General features: G+C 45.8%; 1 protein-coding gene across 1 annotated transcript; it reads right to left on the reverse strand.

The window, feature by feature from the left end:
* Window positions 1-1,112: 1,112 nt before the first annotated feature.
* LOC137542728 (E3 ubiquitin-protein ligase TRIM11-like) lies at window positions 1,113-24,366 on the reverse strand. The gene is made up of 2 exons (XM_068264629.1): window positions 24,312-24,366; window positions 1,113-3,478 (listed from the first exon to the last, which is right to left on the reverse strand). The coding sequence occupies exon 2, from the start codon at window positions 3,474-3,476 to the stop codon at window positions 1,620-1,622; it is 1,857 nt and encodes a 618-aa protein (XP_068120730.1). The 5' UTR covers window positions 3,477-3,478; window positions 24,312-24,366; the 3' UTR covers window positions 1,113-1,619.
* Between the last annotated feature and the right edge of the window lie 4 nt (window positions 24,367-24,370).

Genomic DNA, 24,370 nt, shown 5'->3' on the forward strand with positions numbered 1-24,370 from the left:
GTATTTTTCTGCTAAAATATTCTTTTTTGCTAAAATATCTGCTGACTTGCTTTTTAGGATCACCCTCCTAGAAGTAATAATTAACTAAATAATGTGATTTTTATGCATTTGAATGTTATAAACATGGCTGGATTTAGGGCACCAGGAAAGCTAGTGGGCAGCAGGCTGGCATCAGCAGTAGCCTGCCAAACATTCCTTCTATTATACACAGTTTGCATATAGCGGAGGGCAGCTACCAACAGGGGGCAGCGAATGTGCACTGACAGTGATCTCTGAGCTTCCTGTCACTTACCAAAGACCTTTCAATCAAATCCCTGCCATCATGTCACTAACTATCCTCAAAAGAGCCTACAATCGAAATCCCTGCTGTGTTGGGGTGTTGGGATGCTGTTGGTGTGGGGGCAGCTTGTTATAGTGGGCCTTGGACAGTAAAAAGTACAAATCTAGTCTAGTCTGAATAAACTTTGGGAAGCCTATTGGGCACCGATACTGAAGGTTACTAGGCCTATGCTGCGGCCTTCTACTGGGAGTCCACACTGCCAATGTAACTCTGAGGTGTTGGGCCTCGCATTCAATTCACAGGTCCTGAGTATGAACTTAACCATTTAAGCCTTCTGGACGTAGAAGCTACGTCCAGGAGGCCATGTGCACTCCCTCGCACTCCCGCGGCCGATCGCATGCATACACGCGTGCTCCCGGCCGCAGATCGTTAGCCCAGGAATCAATCAATCGGGACATGGTGCCCGATGATTGATTCCTCTCCCCGCAGAAAAAGCAACCCCTTCCTTTGGAAGCCTAGCTTTTTCTGCCTCTTGCATCCCCCTACGTCTCTCTAAGCGTACATGTAAACAAACTCATGGCTGCCATCTTGTGGCCAAAAAGTAAAACTACATCTACATGTAAAAAAAAATAAAAATAAACATATATTTACATAAAAAATTACTATTTACATCTCACCCTCCCAAAAATACCCAAATAAAGTGTTCAATAAAAAAAAAATGACAATAAAAAAAACACCTAAATATTTATAAGGGTCTAAACTTTTTAAATAGCAATGTAAAGATGAAACATTTCTATTTTTTTTTTTAATTTTCTTATTATTATAAGCTTGTAAATAGTGATGGGTGCAACAAGGTGTGTATTGAGATCTGCAGATATCATAGACTATGAATGCATTTTGCAGGAACGGATCTTTTGCAGATACTGATCTTTTGTGTCTGTACAGCATCTTTGTGTGAAGCATCTTGCAAAGATTTTTATCCGATGGGGAGTTCAGCTCCATAGAATAGACTGTGTAGGTGTGGCTATCATACTACATGGAAGGGGGTAAAATTGGTCTGTGATCTTGTCTTTTCCAAAGACTTTTATTTCAAGTGTGTATGTAAGTCAGTCTACTGTGGGGGATATTCTGATTTCTGTATTTATGTCACATGATTTCATTTTGTATCAGGTAAAGATAAGAAATTTACAGACGTTCACAAGAAATGAGGATTTCATGGTATGCTTGTTCAAAACAGAACTCCAGGGATGCTTTCAGTGACAGAAATTCTTATGACAGGACGGTCCTTAAAAATCATACATAACTAGCAAGTATTTGTGACATAATGAGTCAATCAGAGTTACCTCCCTGTGAGGTCGCCAGTGGGTGGATCTCTCACATACCCTCGATTCCCCCCAGTTATCTTTAAAGTACTTCCCCCTACACATAACACAGCATGGAGGGGCTCAGTGAAGGCAGCAGTGAAGGTGTGGAGGAGTCTGATCGGGTCACACAGGGCATAAAAGGAGATCTTCCCGGCCTTATAATCCAGCTCTATCCTGACTCTATTACTGGGGGACTCGTCAGGTAACCGGATAACATTCCTGTCATATGTCACGAAATACTGATTATACCTCCTGCACAAACCCCAGGACTTGTTATTATCTCCAATCCCTGACTGATCTCCTCTCCTGGCTATACTGGGGTAACACATCCCAAGTACCCAGCTATGTGATCCCCCAACATCCACTTCCCAATAATGTTGCCCTGAGGAGAATCTCTGGCTGCTCAACACCTGAGGTACATTATGAAATCTCTCTGGTGTTTCTGGGCGATGCTGCCTTCTGCCTGCCCTGAATGCAGATCTCCTGTCAGCTGATAGATGTAGATCATTACTAGCTGTGTTTACATCCAGTAATATGTCTGCATACACTGGTAGCCCTGATGTTTGCTGTGTACCCCCAATATTTGTCCCCTCAGCCTGGCGCTGTGGGTGATGTGTGGTAGGAGTGGGTTGGGGTTGTGGCACAGCAGTGATGGGAACTTTGTCCTCTGTACTAGAATGTGAATAGGCCTGTGTGTGTTGTGCGGTGGGGGTGGGTTGGGGGCGTGGCCTGGATAGTTTAGCAGTGATGGGAACTTTGTCCTCTGTACTAGAATGTGGATAGGCCTGCGTATCTGTATGTTTCTGCACAATTACCCCAGACATGATATCAGATAGTCCTGTGTGTAATGTGTGTGAGATGCCGGCCACATCCAGATCCCCTCCATCATGGAGCTGTTTATCATGTCTCTCTCTGTCCTCCGTGTCACACAAGTCACCTGTGTCTGATTCCTGTAAGACAGGCAGTGGATCAGTCATGTTACACAGCTCCTCAATGTGACGCATCTTCCTGGACAGCTCCTCCTTCTTTATCTCCAGCTGCTGAATGACGTCATTGTATGATTGTGACACCTGCTCTGCCTGCCTAATGATGTCACCCAGGACTCTCTTCTCCAGATCTTCCAGCCGTCTCCTGAGGTCTCTAAACAGGGTAGTGACTCTCTCTGTTTCACCATCTGCTTTTTCTTGTGCTTTTCTCCTGCGTTCCTCCAGACTCTGGACTCTTTTCTCGGCCTCCTCTGTCTCTGCCATCAGTTTCTGCAGATCATTTCTCAGCTTCTTTTTCTTCTTCTCAGAGGCCTCATTCAGCATCTCCACCTGGTGTCCTCGATGTTCTAAATCCAGCCTGCAGGACACACAGATACAAGCAGCATCCTCAGTGCAGTAATTCACCAGGATCTTCTTATGGACGGAGCATTTCCTGTTCACCGGGGGAGTGTTGGGGTCACATAAGACATGTTTTGGTGCCTTGCTGTGGACGGTCAGGTGTTTAACACACAAAGAAACGTCACAGTGCAGACAATATTTAACAGCCTTCACAGATGAGTCCACGCAGTTACTGCAGCAGACTCCAGCCTCCTCCTGATCTGGATGAGTAGACAGGAAACTCTCTGCTATCTTCCTCAGAGCAATGTTCCTCTGCAGTGTCGGCCGTTCCATAAACCCCTCTCTACATTCAGGACAGAAATAAACTCCAGACCCCTCCTGTGTATCCAGCACACGATCAATACAGCCCCGGCAGAAGTTGTGGCCACATCTCAGGATTACAGGATCGGTATAAATGTCCAGGCAGAGGGGACACTCCAGATCCCGGCTCAGATCAGCAGAAGCCATCGCTACAGTAAAAGAGAGGAAATGAAAGTTAAATGTTTGTTAATGCAGTATGGCCAGTTGCTTAATTATTGCACATGGTGTAGCAAGGCTATTGTGTCACAGTTATTTAAAGAGGAACTTTAAATTAACCCTGAACAGCAACAGTTGAAAGCTTTTGTACTTATAAGCCTGGGATTCTAGCTGTCACGCTCGGTGGTATATTCTCCACAGTCAGCACGTAATGCATATCCTGACGTGAAGGAGACACACACGCAAGCACAAGGAACCAGGATATCCCCAGTTGTAGTGCGAACACACTAGTGGAGGAGAGGACTGACTCCAGTAGGAGATGTGGCACACAGAGCAGGCGTAGATCCGAGCAACCACAAACAATACTTAACAATAGTGGCTCAGCGCAAGGTAGTGCTGAGCGTATTAGCCAGAACTCAGAAAGATAAGGACAGGTAGACAGAATGAACGCTTGCTAAAACTAGTCACTGCCTCAGTGACAGCAAGCACTCATAAACAGGGCAGACTGAAACGAGGTAGCCAATCGCGGACACAGTGATGGCCTACTTCGCAATAACAGGACTGAGCTAACAAAGAATGGGTGATCACGATAAGCACAACCTACCGAAACATGCTAAGACTGACTGACTGAACATAGGATATAAACAGTTCGAGTACCTATATATCAGCAGCACTGATATATTAACGTAACACGAATACAAGGAAAATAACAAACGCGCTAGTATGCGTATATATCGGCGAAGAACCAATATATGATGCAAAACTAGCAAAGTAACAAATACTGATAAACAGGAACAGGACTAGAAGGACTCACTGACTCCTACGCAGGAGATCAGTGCCGTCCACATGAAAAAACACTAGAATTAGGAACACGATCTGGGGCCAGAGTAACAGCGAGACAGGCTGATGCTGAAACTATGATAGCCTGTGGAGCAGTGCAGGAATAAGCTCTTAATACTGAGGTCATCCAATGGGAGCAGACATGCAGATTCCCACACAGGTGAATGATGATCAGTCACAAGCTGGCAGCAGGAAAAGGCAGACAAAACTATGCAACCTGCATGAAAGGGATTGCAGCTCCACTGCAACAGACAATGGCTTCAATTCATCAAGCATTACCGCATTCGGTAATGCTGAAAACAGCTGACTTAACGAAGCACTTTAGAAAATGTTAATTCATCAAAGCTGTTACCGAATGAGAAGCTGAAATGACACAGCAATGAGATAAATTACCGACATGTGCTCAACAAATGTTAATTCATCAAGGTTCCCACATTCGCTAACACATTCGGTGTTTATCTCAAGCTCTCCCCTGTCGTTACAGGCTTCGAAAGCCTTCTGTGTGAATGTTTTCATGATTAGCAGGAGCAGGCAGCCAATAGAAACAGCCCCTGTTCTCCTGCAAGTGCTGCTGATAGGTCACACAGGCTTCTCCACACAAGCTTTCAGACCCCCCAAGCAGTGAGCAGAGAGAACGGGTCAAAATATATCCCCAGATTCCCTTCGGTGGTGTAACCCTTTCAGGCCCTGTTTGATAATGCAAAGATGCTGGTGGTGAAATCACCAAGCATGGCATTTGTAATGTCTCCAGGAAGTTCATCTACGTTGTGGCAAATAAATAAAATGTTAAGAAAGACTGATCGACAGATTCAGAGCAGCAGAGGCAGTATAAATAACAGTAACTATAACACCTTTACATCTAAAGGGATGTCTGGATGCCTTCTATTGTTATCAGCTTGTAACAACACACGGACATTCCAAGCTGCTCTGCACCACTCTGCAGTTATCCGAACAGCCTTTGATGAATTGAAGCCTAGTAGTTCGGTAACTTAACGAACCTCTACCACACATGGGAAAATATTGATGAATTAGCACAGTGAAGTGTAAAATACCGAATGCGGTATTTTAAGGACTGGGGTTTTGTTATCGAACACCCTTTGATGAATTGAAGCCAATGTTTGATTTCACAAGAGCATCCCAAACTGCCATGAACTGCAGAGCGACTGCAGATGGAATCAACACTTAAGGTGCGTACACACATGCGACTATAGTCGTTTGAAACGATCGTTCCCCGATCATTTCAAACGACGATCGTTTGAAAAAAAGCAGCCAACGACCATGAAGTCGAACGACGGACGAGCTAGATCGTTCAAAACGAACGATCTAGCTTGGCGGATTTTTCCCAACGACGATCATTTGCAAAAGTAGTACATCGTTGGAAACGATCGTTCGTACTAGGCTTGACATGCGCATTTCACTATTTCTCCTTGGAACTTTTCATTTTTATGCGCAGGCGCAATAGGTGCTTTTACGTGGTGTAACGTTCGTTCTAACGATGTGACCGTTACACACCTTTTACAACTAACTTTACTTAGGTCGTTCTTCCGTCAATTAACAGTTCGTTCGTCGTTGACAACGAACGATCGTTGTCGCATGTGTGTACGTAGCATTTGAGTGAATGCAAGCAAAACTATGCGTGCAAATGCATGTAAAGAAATAAAAAACTGCTTGTCTACAGAACAACTGCAGCCAGCAGTACATGCTGCAGAAGCGATCATAACACTAGCAGAACTGTTCATCACAGCTAGATACTGGTGGGGGAGCGGCTGTGTGCCCTGTATTGTGCTGTGTGCAAAGTGATTGCCTAACAGACTGTGCATAGTGTCTAGACCAGTAACCCAGCAATGACCACTGTGAAATCCAGGCTGGAATAATGAGGATTGTGTGGTATATCATTAGATGTAGGGTCAGCTCAAGGCAAAGCCCCGGAGCTCTGCCGCGGTGTCAGGCTTATGGAGATCACTGTATGGGTAAACCAACCAGTAGAGACCTGCTCTATCTGCATCAGGCTCAGCTAATACGGTGCCCACACTGATGGGAATATGTTGGTGCCAGTAGTGCTCATAATGGTAATTATGTTTAAAGTTGGATCAGATGTCAGATTCTGATTCCGATAACGATGTGTATTTACGCGTAATTACGTGCAGAATTTAAACGTAAAATTTGCTTGCATTGGGCATGATCTCATACAGTCAGGTCCATAAATATTGGGACATTGACGCGATTCTAACATTTTTGGCTCTATACACAACCACAATGGATTTGAAATGAAACGGACACGATGTGCTTTAACTGCTGACTGTCAGCTTTCATTTGAGGGTGTTTACATCCAAATCAGGTGACCAGTGTGCAAATGTGCCTCCCACTTGTTAAAGGACCAAAAGTAATGGGGCTGAATAATAATCATAAATACATGTTTTCACTTTTGAATACTTGGTTGCAAATCCTTTGCAGTCACTTACAGCTTGAAGTCTGGAATGCAAAGACATCAGCAGACCAGTGGTGGGACGAAATTTCGCATCTAAATTCGCATTTACACATCGTAAAATTGTAATTAATTTATATAAAATAGTAGTATTTCAAGGTTTCGCATAATTTTTTGCGTAATTTTCGTGAAATTTTGCATAATTTTATACCGATTTTAGAGGTTAATAGCAAAGCCCCATACATGCAATTTCTACCAAAATTGCTACATCTGTTAAGCAGAATAGTGGGTTTAAGTCACAAAAATAATTTTTCAAAAAGTATGTTATGGATACAAGAAAAATTTTTTTTTGCAAAAACACCTTGTAGTTTTTGAGAAACTCGATTTTAAATATGCAAAGAGAAATGGTTTTTTAACTGTCATTTTTCTAAGTTTAAAAACCATTTTTAACTTGCATTTTTTAAAATCGAGTTTCTCAAAAACTATAAGGTGTTTTTGCAAAAAAAATGTTTTCTTGTATCCATAACATACTCCTAACATACTCCTTAACATATGTAGCAATTTTGATGTCAATAGCATGTATGCTTTGCTATTCACTTCTAAAGTTGAGAAAATAAATTACGCAAAATTTTATACGAAATTACGAATGACTACACAAAATCAATTGAATTTGCAAATCGTAACTACTAGGGATGGGACGAATCCACAATTTCTTTGAATCCAAATCTAAAAAGGTTCTTGCATATCTCGAACCTTTCGAATCCCGAATCTAACGAATCCTGCACATAAGAATTGTGTGATCCGTGATATAATTGCCTGCAGTATAGGTACACAGGCATAGGTACCCACAGTATAGGTAGCTAGGTAAAGGTGCCTTCAGTATAGCTAGCTAGGTATATGTGCCTTCAATATTGGTAGCTTTCAGTATAGGTAGCAAGGTGTATGGGCCTTCAGCATAGGTAGCTGGGTATATGGGCCTTCAGTATAGGTAGCAGGGTATAGGGGCCTTCAGTATAGGTGGCAAGGTATAGGGGCCTTCAGTATAGGTAGTAAGGTATACAGTGTTCTCCCCAGGCTCTTTTAGCCGGGTGCTTCACCCGGCTAGATTTGTTGACCACCCGGCTGTCATTGGCTCACCTCCTCACCACCTCCTATGCTGTAAGCAGAGTTGACCTGCATTTTCATCTCTCCCCACCCGGCTGCTTTTTCATGCCACCCGGCTACAATTTCTTGCCACCCGGCTGGAAAATAATTCTGGGGAGAACACTGGGTATATGTGGCTTCAGTATAGGTAGCAGGGTATAGGGGCCATCATTATAGGTAGCAGGGTATATGTGCCTTCAGAATAGGGTGCAGGTTATAAGGGCCTTCAGTATAGGTAGGTAGGTATAGGGGCCTTCAGTATAGCTAGCAAGGTACATGTGCCTTCAGTATAGGTAGGTAGGTAAAGGGGCCTTCAGTATAAGTAGCAGGGTATAGGGCCTTCAGTATAGGTAGGTATGTAGGTAGGTACTGGGGCCTTCAGGTAGGTAGCCCTGTGCTCCCCCAACCCCCCCATGGCCTCCACCGTGTCTCCTCCACTCGCCCCCCCTGCATAAATACAGTGGTGTGAAAAACTATTTGCCCCCTTCCTGATTTCTTATTCTTTTGCATGTTTATCACACTTAAATGTTTCTGCTTATCAAAAACCGTTAACTATTTGTCAAAGATAACATAATTTAACACAAAATGCAGTTTTAAATGATGGTTTTTATTATTTAGTCAGAAAAAAAACTCCAAACCTACATGGCCCTGTGTGAAAAAGAAATTGCCCCCTGAACCTAATAACTGGTTGGGCCACCCTTAGCAGCAATAACTGCAATCAAGCGTTTGCGATAACTTGCAACAAGTCTTTTACAGCGCTCTGGAGGAATTTTGGCCCACCCATCTTTGCAGAATTGTTGTATTCAGCTTTATTTGAGGGTTTTCTAGCATGAACCACCTTTTTAAGGTCATGCCACAACATCTCAATAGGATTCAGGTCAGGACTTTGACTAGGCCACTCCAAAGTCTTCATTTTGCTTTTCTTCAGCCATTCAGAGGTGTATTTGCTGGTGTGTTTTGGGTCATTGTCCTGCTGCAGCACCCAAGATCGCTTCAGCTTGAGTTGACGAACAGATGGCTGGACATTCTCCTTCAGGATTTTTTGGTAGACAGTAGAATTCATGGTTCCATCTATCACAGCAAGCCTTCCAGGTCCTGAAGCAGCAAAACAACCCCAGACCATCACACTACCACCACCATATTTTACTGTTGGTATGATGTTCTTTTGCTGAAATGCTGTGTTACTTCTACGCCAGATGTAACGGGACACGCACCTTCCAAAAAGTTCAACTTTTGTCTCGTTGGTCCACAAGGTATTTTCCCAAAAGTCTTGGCAATCATTGAGATGTTTTTTAGCAAAATTGAGATGAGCCTTAATGTTCTTTTTGCTTAAAAGTGGTTTGCGCCTTGGATATCTGCCATGCAGGCCGTTTTTGCCTAGTCTCTTTCTTATGGTGGAGTCGTGAACACTGACCTTAATTGAGGCAAGTGAGGCCTGCAGTTCTAGAGATGTTGTCCTGGGGTCTTTTGTGGCCTCTCAGATGAGTTTTCTCTGCGCTCTTGGGGTAATTTTGGTTGGCTGGCCACTCCTGGGAAGGTTCATCACTGTTCTATGTTTTTGCCATTTGTGGATAATGGCTCTCACTGTGGTTCGCTGGAGTCCCAAAGCTTTAGAAATGGCTTTATAACCTTTACCAGACTCAGAGATCTCAATTACAGTACTTTTGTTCTCATTTGTTCCTGAATTTCTTTGATCTTGGCATGATGTCTAGCTTTTGAGGTGCTTTTGGTCTACTTCTCGGTGTCAGATAGCTCCTATTTAAGTGATTTCTTGATTGAAACAGGTGTGGCAGTAATCAGGCCTGGGAGTGGCCACAGAAATTGAACTCAGGTGTGATAAACCACAGTTAAGTTATTTTTTAACAAGGGGGGCAATCACTTTTTCACACAGGGCCATGTAGATTTGGAGGTTTTTTTCTCACTAACTAATAAAAACCATCATTTAAAACTGCATTTTGTGTTCAATTATGTTATCTTTGACTAATAGTTAATGGTTTTTGATGAGCAGAAACATTTAAGTGTGAAAACATGCAAAAGAATAAGAAATCAGGAAGGGGGCAAATAGTTTTTCACACCACTGTAGGTACCCACTCACCTTCCCCATGGAGCGCAGAGCGGCAGACCTTTTCCTTACTTCCCTGTTCCCCCTAGTTGCCAGACCGACTTTTACTGATGATGTAATAGTAAGAGCCAGTCACTAGGGAAAACAAGGAAGTCAGCGAGAGGTGTGCCGCTCTGCACTCCGCTCTGGATAGGTGAGCGGATACTTCTTCTTAACTATGTGGGGGGCGAGCGGAGGAGGCGCGGGGGGGACGGAGGAGTACGAGGGCGAGCGGGGGGAGCCGTGGATGCCTGGGGATGCAGCGTCTGGATTCGGCGGATTGCAAAGGTGTGTGTGTGTGGGGGGGGGGGGGGATATATTGGCTACCTATACTGTGGGGTAGGGAGCATCCGACTATCTTTACTGCAAGGGGGAGGAGAGCATTTGGCTGCCTGTAAAGCAAAGGGGGGTTGGGGAGAAGCATCTATACTGCAAGGGGGAGGGGCTACCTATACTGGAGGAGGGGGGTGCATCTGGCTACCTATAATGCAGGGGGTGGGGGGTTATCTGCCTACCTACAGGTCCTTTTCAAAAAATTAGCATATTGTGATAAAGTTCATTATTTTCTGTAATGTACTGATACACATTAGACTTTCATATATTTTAGATTCATTACACTACAACTGAAGTAGTTCAAGCCTTTTATTGTTTTAATATTGATGATTTAGGCATACAGCTCATGAAAACTCAAAATTCCTATCTCAAAAAATTTGCATATTTCATCCGACCAATAAAAGAAAAGTGTTTTTAAAACAAAAAAAGTCAACCTTCAAATAATTATGTTCAGTTATGCACTCAATACTTGGTCGGGAATCCTTTTGCAGAAATGACTGCTTCAATGCGGCGTGGCATGGAGACTATCAGCCTGCGGCACTGCTCAGGTGTTATGGAGGCCCAGGATGCTTCGATAGCGGCCTTAAGCTCATCCAGAGTGTTGGGTCTTGCGTCTCTCAACTTTTTCTTCACAATATCCCACAGATTCTCTATGGGGTTCAGGTCAGGAGAGTTGGCAGGCCAATTGAGCACAGTAATACCATGGTCAGTAAACCATTTACCAGTGGTTTTGGCACTGTGAGCAGGTGCCAGGTCGTGCTGAAAAATGAAATCTTCATCTCCATAAAGCTTTTCAGCAGATGGAAGCATGAAGTGCTCTAAAATCTCCTGATAGCTAGCTGCATTGACCCTGCCCTTGATAAAACACAGTGGACCAACACCAGCAGCTGACATGGCCCCCCAGACCATCACTGACTGTGGGTACTTGACACTGGACTTCAGGCATTTTGGCATTTCCCTCTCCCCAGTCTTCCTCCAGACTCTGGCACCTTGATTTCCGAATGACATGCAAAAGTTGCTTTCATCCGAAAAAAGTACTTCGGACCACTGAGCAACAGTCCAGTGCTGCTTCTCTGTAGCCCAGGTCAGGCGCTTCTGCCACTGTTTCTGGTTCAAAAGTGGCTTGACCTGGGGAATGCGGCACCTGTAGCCCATTTCCTGCACACGCCTATACACGGTGGCTCTGGATGTTTCTACTCCAGACTCAGTCCACTGCTTCCGCAGGTTCCCCAAGGTCTGGAATCAGTCCTTTTCCACAATCTTCCTCAGGGTCTGGTCACATCTTCTCATTGTGCAGCGTTTTCTGCCACACTTTTTCCTTCGCACAGACTTCCCACTGAGGTGCCTTGATACAGCACTCTGGAAACAGCCTATTCGTTCAGAAATTTCTTTCTGTGTCTTACCCTCTTGCTTGCGGGGTTCAATGATGGCCTTCTGGACAGCAGTCAGGTCGGCAGTCTTACCCATGATTGCGGTTTTGAGTAATGAACCAGGCTGGGAGTTTTTAAAAGCCTCAGGAATCTTTTGCAGGTGTTTAGAGTTAATTAGTTGATTCAGATGATTAGGTTAATAGCTCGTTTAGAGAACCTTTTCATGATATGCTAATTTTTTGAGATAGGAATTTTGGGTTTTCATGAGCTGTATGCCAAAATCATAACAATAAAAGGCTTGAACTACTTCAGTTGTGTGTAATGAATCTAAAATATATGAAAGTCTGTTTATCAGTACATTGCAGAAAATAATGAACTTTATGTAACAAACGAGGCAGCTTTCGGCGAACAGGACGCCGAGGACGGAACGTACATTTGGTAGGGGGGGTCACCGTCTCGCGCGGGCGCACGCACAGACGGGACCTTTATGCTGGGAGGAAGCCAGTCAGCTGACCTGCTGGTCAGCTGATCGCAGAGGAGACTCACGGCGCCCAGGATTGGCTGTGCGCAAGGGGGCGTGCCAGTGAGGTCTCCACTGATTCTTAAGCCTCCGGGCTTCATTCAGAGGTTGTCTGTTGTCGTACATACATAGCGTGTTAGCGCTCAGACCTTAGACTAGATCCCAGGTGTTGATGCCAAGGACTTCACACCTAGACTAGGATATTGCTTGTATTGTATTGATTTCCTGTGTATGACTCTTAGCTAAAACTTTGACTCTGATCCTGCTTTCTGATTCTGTACTTCTGCCTATCTGCCTTATTAGTTGCTGAACCTCCGCCTGATTACCGATTACTCTCTTGCCTCACGATTCTGTACCGATACTTACCTCTCTGTTGCTGAACCTCTGCCTGATTACCGATTACTCTCCTGCCTCATGATTCTGTACCGATACTTACCTCTCTGTTGCCGAACCTTGCCTGTCAGACCATTCTACTCACCAGTGGGCCCTTGCCACTGGTGAGGTGCTAGCTTCACCAGCTTCTCTGGTGAAGTTATTCTTTAGTGCAGTACTGTTTGCATTTTCTGCTCCTAGGCTGCAGTACAGTCTGACTCACCTGTTTCTCAGGCGATCATTAGTGCAGTACTGTTTGGGTCTCCTGCTCCTAGGCTGCAGTACGGTCTGAGTCACCCGCTCCTCGGGTGACCACTCGGCTGCAGTACACTCCGAATCACCCGCCCCTCGGGTGATCCGGTTTCCGCAGTATCGTATCTCCAGCTTGCTGGGGTTTGAACTCTATTACACGGTCAGTGTACCGATAGTACCTCACCAGCCCTCTGGTGAGGTCTCATAAAACTATTAAAGTTACGGTTGCACCAAACACTATACACTCAGCTCTTTGTGTTGCTATACTGGCATTATTGGTGATTCTGCAGATCACACATAACCAGGTATAGCGTCTGTATTGTTGGTGATTCTGCAGATCACCAAATAATCAGACATCTGAGTTGCGACACCCTACCGTTACAGAACAACAGACCAATAAAATATGGAGGCACTCTGCCACCGGGTTGATGTGTTAACCACCACAGTTAATGAACTCATTAAAACGGTTAACGCACAACAGACTCAGATTGAGCAACTGACTGACTCAATTAACCGTTTACTAGACCCTAATGCACGAGTGTCACCCTCTTCTGTGATCGAGCCGAGGTTGCCCCCACCTGAGAAATTCTCGGGGCATCGCTCAGATTTTCGTAATTTTAAGCATAGATGCTTATCATATTTTGAGTTACGACCCGTTTCTTCAGGTACAGAAGGTCAGAGGGTCACTTTCATTAAGACTTTATTGTCTGGAGATTCCCAGTCCTTGGCGTATAGTCTCCCTACGGGGCATGAGGCCTTGACCTCAGTGGAGGAGTTCTTTAAGGCCATGGCCGTAATTTACGACGATCCTGATTTAGCAGTAACTTCTGAAAGGAAGTTAAAAACCCTCAGGCAGGCTCACAGTCCCGTTGAGGTTTATGCTGCTGAGTTCAGGAGATGGGCAGTGTCAGCTAGGTGGGGGCAGTATGCACTCTTAGACTGTTTTTTGTCAGGATTGTCTGACGCCGTGTCTGATCTCATGTTGGGTCATCCAGAACCCAAGACTTTGGATGAGGCCATATCTTTGGCCATCAAGATTGATAGGCGAGTTCGCTATCAAAAGCAAACTCGGGCTAAGCCCTCAAGAAGCTTCGCTTCTTGTACCTTCTTGGCTCCTACGCCTTCCTCTCCACCCGCTGACGAGCCAATGCAGATTGGACATGCCAAGCTCTCAGAGGTCGAGAAAAATAGAAGGCATATAGAGAAACTATGTTTGTATTGTGCTGACAAAGGGCATAGAGTTTCCGTCTGTCCCAAGAAGGCGGAACTCTATCGCCTAGGAGTAGCGGGAGGTACTACCCTAGGCGATCCAGATTTACCTCTGAATAATAAACGTGTGTTGCTTCCATGTACTATCACCTGGGAGGGTCAGGTTCACACTACTCAGGCTTTTATAGATTCAGGTTCTGCTGTAAATGTCATGTCTACAAAATTCGCTAATCAATTTGGATTTCCTTTGATTCCTGTGGGGGATTAGATTAAGATTACAGCTGTGGACGATTCTCTACTGCCACTCACCATCACTCAGACTCCTGTATTGTTATGCCAGATTGGGGCCCTGCGTAGGGAACAAATGCAGTTTTTGGTGTTAGAGATGTCCACATCCACGGTCATCCTGGGGATGCCGTGGTTAAAAAAGCACTCCCCGGACATTGATTGGAGTACCAGACAGTTAATAAGCTGGTCTCCATACTGCCATGTCCACTGTCTAGAACAGATTCCCCTTGCAGCTACTGAAGCCCAAGTAGTTGAAACCGTTGAACAGGATGTGGAACCCTCTGGGGAAGAGGTTGGGTTGATTGGGCATCACAGTTGGCCCCTTTTCAACAGGAAATCCCTGAAGGCAAACCAGAGGGGGTTCTTTTTGTTCCCCTTCAGCTTAGATTTAAGGTCTTGCAGACATTTCACGCCCACAAAAGTGCTGGTCACCCTGGGGTGGCTCGTACCCAGGAATTATTAAGTCGGAGTGTATGGTGGCCCTCAATCAGTTCTGATTATAAAGAATTAGTGGGAAGCTGCGCCGTTTGTGCCAGGAGCAAGGCTTCTAGGCGAGCTGCTGCAGGCACCTTACAGGCTCTTCCAGTGCCCGAGGAACCTTGGACCCATGTGTCCATGGATTCCGTGGGCGAACTGCCTCTCTCTGAGGGTAAATCGGTCATATGGGTGGTGGTCGACAGGTTTAGTAAGATAGCACGCTTCATCCCTTGAACGGACTCCCCTCTGCACAGGAATTGGCAGAGCTGTTCGTACTCCACATCTTCAGGCTGCATGGGATTCCCCAGGATGTGGTGTCAGATAGGGGAGTCCAGTTCACTTCCCGCTTCTCGAAAGCCTTCTGTCGTCAATTGGGGATGAAGTTATCGTTTTCCTCCGGCTACCACCCACAGACCAACGGTCAGACCGAGAGGGTAAATCAGGCCCTTGAGCAGTTCCTCAGGTGTTATGTGGCTGATACCGAGACCGATTGGGTTAAGTTTTTACCCTACGCCGAGTTCGTCCACAATAACTTGAGGTCTGCATCTTCAGGATTCTCTCCATTCCAGATTGTTACGGGGAGATCACCTAAATTTTCACTACTGCCAGTGGTGACGTCACCATTTCCAGCTCTGGAACACTGGTCACAGACCATGAGAAACATCTGGGAAAAGGTGAAGGGAAATTTAAAAAAAGGCTTTTTCGGTCCAGAAAAGGCAAGCTGACAAGAGACGTTCCGTGGAATGGAAATTCACACCGGGAGATTTGGTGTGGATTTCCACTCGGCACCTGTCCTTAAGGCAGCCCTCTGTCAAATTGGGTCTCAAATTTATAGGGCCCTATCCTGTTTCTAAGAAAGTGAATAATGTTACCTACATGGTGTCGCTTCCTCGCAGTTTCAGGGGTGGTAGGACATTTCACGTGTCACTTTTGAAACCTGCCGTGTGTGTGGATTCCACTCCCCCCTCCCGTGGTGGTTAATGGAGAGCCCGAGTACGAGATAGAAAAGATCTTAGATTCCCGGCGAGTGCGTAACTCTTTGCAGTATCTGGTCCACTGGCGAGGGTATGGTCCAGAGGAGAGATCCTGGGTACCACTCTCTCGCATGCATGCAGAGGAACTCAGGGTGGAGTTTCATAGGTTGCATCCAGATAGGCCGGGAGCCTCCATGCCGCCACCTGTCCTCCCAGCGTCTAGGACGCCGAGGACGGAACGTACATTTGGTAGGCGGGTCACCGTCTCGTGCGGGCGCGCGCACAGACGGGACCTTTATGCTGGGAGGAAGCCGGTCAGCTGACCTGCTGGTCAGCTGATCGCAGAGGAGACTCACGGCGCCCAGGATTGGCTGTGCGCAAGAGGGCGTGCCAGTGAGGTCTCCTCTGCTTCTTAAGCCTCCGGGCCTCATTTAGAGGTTGTCTGTTGTCGTACATACATAGCGTGTTAGCGCTCAGACCTTAGACTAGATCCCAGGTGTTGATGCCAAGGACTTCACACCTAGACTAGGATATTGCTTGTATTGTATTGATTTCCTGTGTATGACTCTTAGCTAAAACTCTGACTCTGATCCTGCTTTCTGATTCTGTACTTCTGCCTATCTGCCTTATTAGTTGCTGAACCTCCGCCTGATTACCGATTACTTTCTTGCCTCACGATTCTGTACCGATACTTACCTCTCTGTTGCTGAACCTCTGCCTGATTACCAATTACTCTCCTGCCTCACGATTCTGTACCGATACTTACCTCTCTGTTGCCGAACCTTGCCTGTCAGACCATTCTACTCACCAGTGGGCCCTCGCCACTGGTGAGGTGTGAGCTCCACCAGCTCCTCTGGTGAAGTTATTCTTTAGTGTGTCTCCTGCTCCTAGGCTGCAGTACGGTCTGAGTCACCCGCTCCTCGGGTGACCACTCGGCTGCAGTACACTCTGAATCACCCGCCCCTCGGGGGATCCGGTTTCCGCAGTATCATATCTCCAGCTTGCTGGAGTTTGAACTCTATTACACGGTCAGTGTACCGATAGTACCTCACCAGCCCTCTGGTGAGGTCTCATAAAACTATTAAAGTTACGGTTGCACCAAACACTATACACTCAGCTCTTTGTGTTGCTATACTGGTATTATTGGTGATTCTGCAGATCACACATAATCAGGTATAGCGTCTGTATTGTTGGTGATTCTGCAGATCACCAAATAATCAGACATCTGAGTTGCGACACCCAACCGTTACACTTTATCACAATACGCTAACTTTTTGAGAAGGACCTGTATATTTAGAGGAGGGGGTTGTTGTTTGAGATTTGCTGTTGATCAGGGGTGACTGGTGACAGTTTTCTTGGGTGGTAAAAAGTACAAATCTGGCCCTGACTGAACTCTATGTCCATAACACATGTGGTAAGTATTAGTACTGTAATGCAAATAAAGGAATACAAATATTATTTTACTTTTCAGATGTTGTCATTTTCTTGTCGGCTGTCTGGTGCTACCAGAACATGGGGGCATTCGGTGAGATTTTGTTCGTTTGGCTGGCGCAGTTGTGCTCTGCACCGCATTCCACCTTAAAACTACCCGGTTGTGATGGGCAGAAATTACGAACATGCGTAATTACGCATCGTAATACGCAATTACACATCGTAATGCGCAATTTTGGGGGAATAGCGTTATCAATTTTGTAGTTAATTGTTCCGGTTCGTAATTACGCATGAATTTACACGTAATTTACGCATAATTTTGCGCCGACTCTGGCGGTGAATAGCTAAGCCTCCCATACATTCCATTGCTACCAAAATTGCTACATATTTTAAGAAGAATAGTGGGTACAAGTTACAAAAATAATTGTTCAAAAAGACCTTGTAGTTTTTGAGAAAATCGATTTAAAAAAAAAACAAAAAAATGGTTTTTAAACTGTCATTTTTCTGGGTTTAAAAACCATTTTTCTTTGCATTTTTAAAATCAATTTTCTAAAAAAAAAAAAACTATAAGGTCTTTTTGAACAATTATTTTTTTGCATTGTACCCACTATTAGTAATTGTAGTATTGAAGTAATTTTGATAGCAATAGCATGTATGGGGCCTTTGCTAATCACTACCAAAGTCAGAATGAAAGTACGCGTAAATTCATGCGTAATTACAAATGATTATACAAAGCCAATCGAATTATGAATTTGTAATTACGTGTATGCATAACTGCGAAAATGTACGCGTATTTTTGCGTAATCGTAATTAGCAGATTACGCCCATCACTACTCAGGCACGAAACAGGGATGCCCTCTATCCCCCGCCATTTACGCTCTAGTTAAGGAACCCTTATCGCAAGCCATTAACTACCTGCGGATCGAGCGAGTATGAATCTACGGCGGGCAGGGGGCGCTGCGGTCCTGACCGGACGTAAACTCTACGTCCCATTAACAGCGCGCCCCCGCCCGTCCCCGTCGCTCGGTCCGCTCTGCCCCCACCGCAATGTGCTGCCCTGCCGCCTCTATGATGGCAGAGCACTGTGAGCCGGGCAGGAGCCGCTTTCATTGGCTCCTGGCCCTGTCATTACTGTAAGCCGTTCCCATTGGCTTACATTGAGTGACAGTGAAAACGGCTCCTGACCGGCGCACAGCGCTCTGCCGTCATAGCGACGGGAGAGAGAGCAGCCTGCGGCGGGGACAGAGCGGCGTGACCGGCGGGAACAACGGTAATGCGGCGGTTCGTCGGGAAGCGGCGGTTTGCTGGACCAGCACCCTCTGGTCCTTAAGGGGGCAGAGGGTGCTGGTCCAGAAAGGGTTAAACTCCATCAGGAAATCCTGGGTTATACCATCAATGGTTATTTGAACAAAATCAGTTTATTTGCAAACAAATTCCTTCTAGCCAGTGTTACACTGAGAATGAGAACTTTTTTACAAAGAATTAGTTTGTTATTTTGAGTAAGTTTTCATGGTTTCCATGAAAATGAGTAAAATTAATATTTTTACTGTATAAAAGCGAAAAAAAGCATATATTTAACATGAGAAATCGCAAAAACACTGCAAAATTATGTTTTTACCGGGACTATTTTCGGTGAAAATGCGAAAACAAATCAACATTTTTACCATGAAAAATCGCGGTACATGCAACAAAACCCCAAAACTTATTTTCGATGGAATTTTTGCCCGAAAATCGAATTTAAGATTTTTTGCGAAAATCAATGTGAAAAAATATTGGCATTTTCGCTCATCGCTGCTTCTAACGCTCACCAATCCAGATGTTTCTATTCCAAACCTAATTCAAAAACATTATCTTTATTTGGCTCACTCTCAGGCCTTGGGATTAATGCAGATAAATCAGAGGCTCTGTTTTGCGTGTGGTCCGGTGTCAGTCATGGAGAACATCCAAAGACATAACAACAAAAGTTGTTCAGGCGATTACTTTAATGACTAACTGTATAAGTTCTTTTTTGCAAGCTTTCAAAACTTTAAATGGAGCCCCAGGTAGGCTCACAAAAAAAAAAAAAAAAGTAGGCTACCTGATCCAGGGGGCTGAGCGAATCAGGTAGCCGCCAAAACCGTCGCTCTCCGCCGCTCTCCGCCATTCCTGTGGGCCGCAATGGCCCACTTTCAGTTTTGTGACCTCTGAGTCACGACGCTGCGAGGAGACACTGTGTGTCTCTCATAACGTGCAGGGAGGCAGGGGGTGCGGCATGGGGTGCGGCCAGGGAGAGAGAGAGCTGCCCAATGGCAGCTCAGGAAACACTGCCGGAACGACCCTGACGGGCGTTTTGAACGGGGAATTCCTCTCCCCTGATTTACCTCCAAGATGGTGACAAATAATGTTGCCAATCTCAGGGGTCTATAGCGCAGCGGTGGGGGGCAGAGGGCGGTGGTGTGGGGACACAGAGGTATGTCATGAGGCAGAGAACACGCCTCTGTGTCCCATCTGCCCACCACGGGTTCTCTTTAAGTTTCTTCTGTAAGCATTTTTTAGCAATGGATCAGAACCATCGAAGAGAACGAACCATGTTTCTGATCCAGTTCTATAACATGCCTGGAGAAGAAACTTAAAGTTTCGAAAGCTTGCAAAGTCATTAAATGTATCACCTAAATAACTTTTGTTGATATGTCTTTCGGAGGCTATATTCTGCAACACCTCTACTGACACTGCAAAATGCATTACGTTTCAATATAAGGACCACTACCTTCCCTACCTGAGAATAAATCTCACTAAGAATCTCCAGACATTAATATAGAGCCTCGCAGTTGGCCATCCTTTCCCTCACTTATGCAGGAGACCACACTCCAGCCTGGGTGGCCCTGGAGAATGAGCTGATTCAGTCTATGACATGGAGTGGGGTCCTGAGGTCTGGAGTTTGGGCTCCTGAGAGCACTTATCCCAACTGTCCACCATATTTCATCAGTGGCTGGATACTGTGCTGGTTCTGGTATAGAGTTAGAGTATGGGTGCAGTGGTAGTTATGCTTATCTCACTTCTTTGTCAATCTAGGAGGGACAACTATGCCTGGCTACCTATACTGGGGGCATTTATACCCATCTACCTAAATTGGGGGCACCTAAACCTGGCTACCTATACTGGGGGCACCTACACCTGGCTACCTATACTGGGGGCACCTAAACCTGGCTACCTATACTGGGGGCACCTATACCTGGCTATCTATATTGGGGGCACCTATACCTGGCTACCTATACTTGCCTATCTATTCTGGGGCACCTACACCTGGCTACCTATATTGGCATATGTTCCAATGTCACGATCTGCGTGGTACTTTCACAGGTCGCAAGGCTGTGTCCTGTGTCATGCAGCAGCCTTCTTTATATCCCACTTCAGCCTGAAGCAATACAGCCGACAGCACCTTGACAACAAAAATCCCTGCTGTGGGTAAGCAGAGCTCCTGTTGGCAGGCTGTATTGGCTGGAGCTGGTGTCAATCTAGATGAGACAGCCCACGGCTCTTCCTGCTGGCAGAGATGTGGGGCTGGTGGCTGTGCAGCTGCTCTGTTCTCTACTTTTGCTGCAAGTTCTGCACAGCTCTACAGTCACGTTCTGTATGGTACAGTCTCTGTAGGCTGCAGCCTCACAACTTTCCTGACAGCTAAATGTCCGCCTGCTGTCACCCTGACCCTGCTCAGCTAGGACTATGGCTGACTGGACTGTAAGTGAAATAGTTCTCCATTCAGCTGTGTAGGGTATTTGAGGCAGCCCCAGCATCCCTATAGACATGCATTCTCCTCCTTACATTGGATATGAACAGGCTGCTTGCTCTGCTAATGTCTATAAATCAGGAAATAACACAAGTGGGCTGCCTGTTCATAAAGTGAAGTACAATTTGAATAATCTAGCACTATTGTTAACTACTACTGCCATGTTCTGAGGAGTTCCAATGCTGGTAATTATGGTCTGGGGAACTAGTATCTGAAACCTATATTACCCCAGCAATGCAGTACATAAACACCCCACAAAAATGTGCATGAGCAGCCCCGGGCCCCACAAAAGCAGGGCCCTTTCCGGGAAGCTCCCCCTTTGCCTTTGGCGCAGAGGGCTTTTGGGTCCTTTCGACACCCGAAGGATTGGAAGCCCCCAACTTGCCCTGTGGTTACCCACAGGGCCTGGCCATGTGGCCGGTCAGGCGGACACATGGTCTGGGTGGCTCCCCCAAGAGGGAGCCAGGTCGGGGACCGAGGTCCCCAGGGGACAAGTCCCCAGTGCAGCAAGCTGGCCCCGACCTTGCGGCCGGCGTTATAAAAATTCCGCACTCTTCCTAGCCAAAAGGCCGGGAGCTGCGTTAGTTGGCTAAGCATACAGGTAGTATAGTATAGTATAGACCTTAGTGCCTTACCTGTCCACGGGGTTTGCCAGGCCCCCGGGACTTTCAGACACTCCTGGCTCACCACTCCAGGGGCAGTACACCTCAGCAAAGCCCTCAGCCCTTCAACTTCAATCATAGTGGATCCATTCAGTCAGCCTCTGGGGAATTATGACCCGAGAATGGACACCTTTACTAGAGGATCTGAGGTTCCCCCTCCCCCTCAATCACTCGTTCAAGGCGTGTCCCCCCCTCCCCCAGGTAGACAAGTCCGGGTGGGGGGGGGGGGTCCCAGTAACATGCCTCCCTGAGACTGATAAGATCAGATACTACACTACTGTTGTCGCTACATTAACTTGCAGACACAGCGCCACTCCTGTGCATTATTATTTCACTGTATTCTGATAGTGCTATTGCATTTCTCTGTGTGAGACACTCCACAGCCTACGGACACCCAGAGCTGTGCATAATGTGATTTCTGCCCTTAAGGGGTTAAAAAGCCCGACTTTGCATCAACTCCGTAATTTTTGGTGGGACTTTTAGCATGGATCCCCCTCCGGCATGCCCCTGTCCAGGTGTTAGGCCCCTTGAAACAACTTTTCCATCACTTTTGTAGGTTTTAAAATTTGCCTGCCCATTGAAGTCTATGGCGGATCGCCGGTTTGTGAATATTTGCGGAAGTTCGCATTCGTGAACGGAAAATTCGATATTCGCGACATCTCTAGCAAGGAGTGCGAAAAGCAGGTTACTAGTGCTCAGCAGCAGAGTCAAGTATGGGTAGAGTTCAGGACACAGAGCAAAAAATAGCACAATTTGACACAGCATGCTCAGTAGCAGCGGTAGACTGAGACAGCAGCATAGCAATGGGAGCATAGAGATACAGCATGTGCAGGGAAGTACAGCCATACCTCCCAACTTTTTGAGATGCGAAAGAGGCACACGTAAGCCACGCCCCTGCCACACCCCCGATCACGACCAAATCACACCCCTTGTCACGCATACCATAAAGATTTCATAAGAAAAATATGTTGTTTTATAATTCAAACCACACTGGTCTCTTCTATCCTGGTTCATTTTCCTTCATATTAGCATTTTAAAATTAGTAATCTATCAATTTAACCTCCTGGGCGTTACGCACGCCGGAGGGTTTGCAGCCGACAGTCCCCCACCCCAGAATGATTTTAAGTCATCGCATAGTTGTAACAGCTTCAGCGAGCACTAGGCTAGCTAGCAGTGGTGGCCGGCATCCTCAGATTATTGATGATCCCCCCCCCCCCCCCCGGATCCAGCGATCAGCGCAGCCTCTCCGGACAGCTCCCCTCTTCTTTATGGGGAGGATCGAACATGACGTCATGACATCGGTGACGTCATGCGCAGACCCGATCCTCCCCATAGAGAGGACCAGAGATGTGCAGAGAGGCTGCGCTGATCGCTGGATCCAGGGGGGGTAATGTATTTAGCGGCGATCGGGGGGGATCATGAGTAATCGAGGGATACTAGCCACCACTGCTAGCAGGGAACAGTAAAAAAGGGCGCAGGAGGCTAGTGGACAAATCGGGCGCCGCCATTCACTCCCATAATAAATATCGTTTAATGGGCGCCCGATAGGAAAAAAGGGCGCCGGAGAAAAATAACATTTTAAAAGCGGCGCCCGGAGACAAACTTTATTACTGCTTCTCATGATTACACATTATTTAATGATTTATACATTTTTTAATATTATTTTTAAACGAAAAACAGTACAATATTTTTTTCAAACATTATTTTTAAACAAAAAACAGTACAATTTTTTTTTTTACATTATTTTTAAACGAAAAAACCGCACAATATGTTTTTGAAACGTTATTAATGCTTATCACAGGTTGGTCTTAGGTTTAGGCACCAACAGGGGGGTCTTAGGTTTAGGCACCAACAGGGGGGTCTTAGGTTTAGGCACCACCAGGGGGGTCTTAGGTTTAGGCACCAACAGGGGGGTCTTAGGTTTAGGCACCAACAGGGGGGTCTTAGGTTTAGGCACCAACAGGGGGGTCTAGGGGTAGGTACAGGGAGAGTTACTTAGGCACCAACAGGGGGGGTCTTAGGTTTAGGCATCAACAGGGGGGTCTAGGGGTTAGGGGTAGGTACAGGGAGGGTTACTTAGGCACCAACAGGGGGGGTCTTAGGTTTAGGCATCAACAGGGGGGTCTAGGGGTTAGGGGTAGGTACAGGGAGGGTTACTTAGTAATTTTTTTTTTAAACGTTATTATACGTTTCACTATTTAAACGAAAGATTAACGTTTTTACAATTGCCGATTTAATGCACATTATTTAATGATTTATAACTTTATAAAACATTAATTTTAAACGAAATACAGTACAATACATTTTTAAACGTTATCCATGCTTATCGTTAAAAACCCGGCGCCCTTTTTTCCCAGCGCCCCTTTTTAACGTACGCCTGCTAGCAAGTCTAGTGCTAGCTGAAGCTGTTACTATGAATTGACTTAAAATTATCCTGGGGGACTCCTAGGGACAGCCGGCGGTGTCGGGCATACCGCTAAGGAGGTTAAAGGATGGGAATAAAGTTTTGAGTCAATCAAACACATTTTTAATAGAGAAATATACATATATATATTTACATAGATAGAGGGACAAAGTCCTGAAAGAGGGACAAATGAGGAAAGAGGGACAGAGGGACAGGGCTCCCGAAGAGGGACAGTTGGGAGCTATGAGTACAGCAGTACCGTTTAATTCTCACAGCATGTGCGGAGCTGTACAGTTCTAACCATGCATCGATCAGATA

The sequence above is a fragment of the Hyperolius riggenbachi genome, chromosome 2, assembly GCF_040937935.1.
Source record: "Hyperolius riggenbachi isolate aHypRig1 chromosome 2, aHypRig1.pri, whole genome shotgun sequence".
Lineage (NCBI taxonomy): Eukaryota > Metazoa > Chordata > Amphibia > Anura > Hyperoliidae > Hyperolius > Hyperolius riggenbachi.

Coding starts and splice junctions, on each gene's coding strand:
- LOC137542728 (XM_068264629.1), bottom strand. CDS start 3,476: ATGGCTTCTGCTGATCTGAGCCGGGATCTGGAGTGTCCCCTCTGCCTG.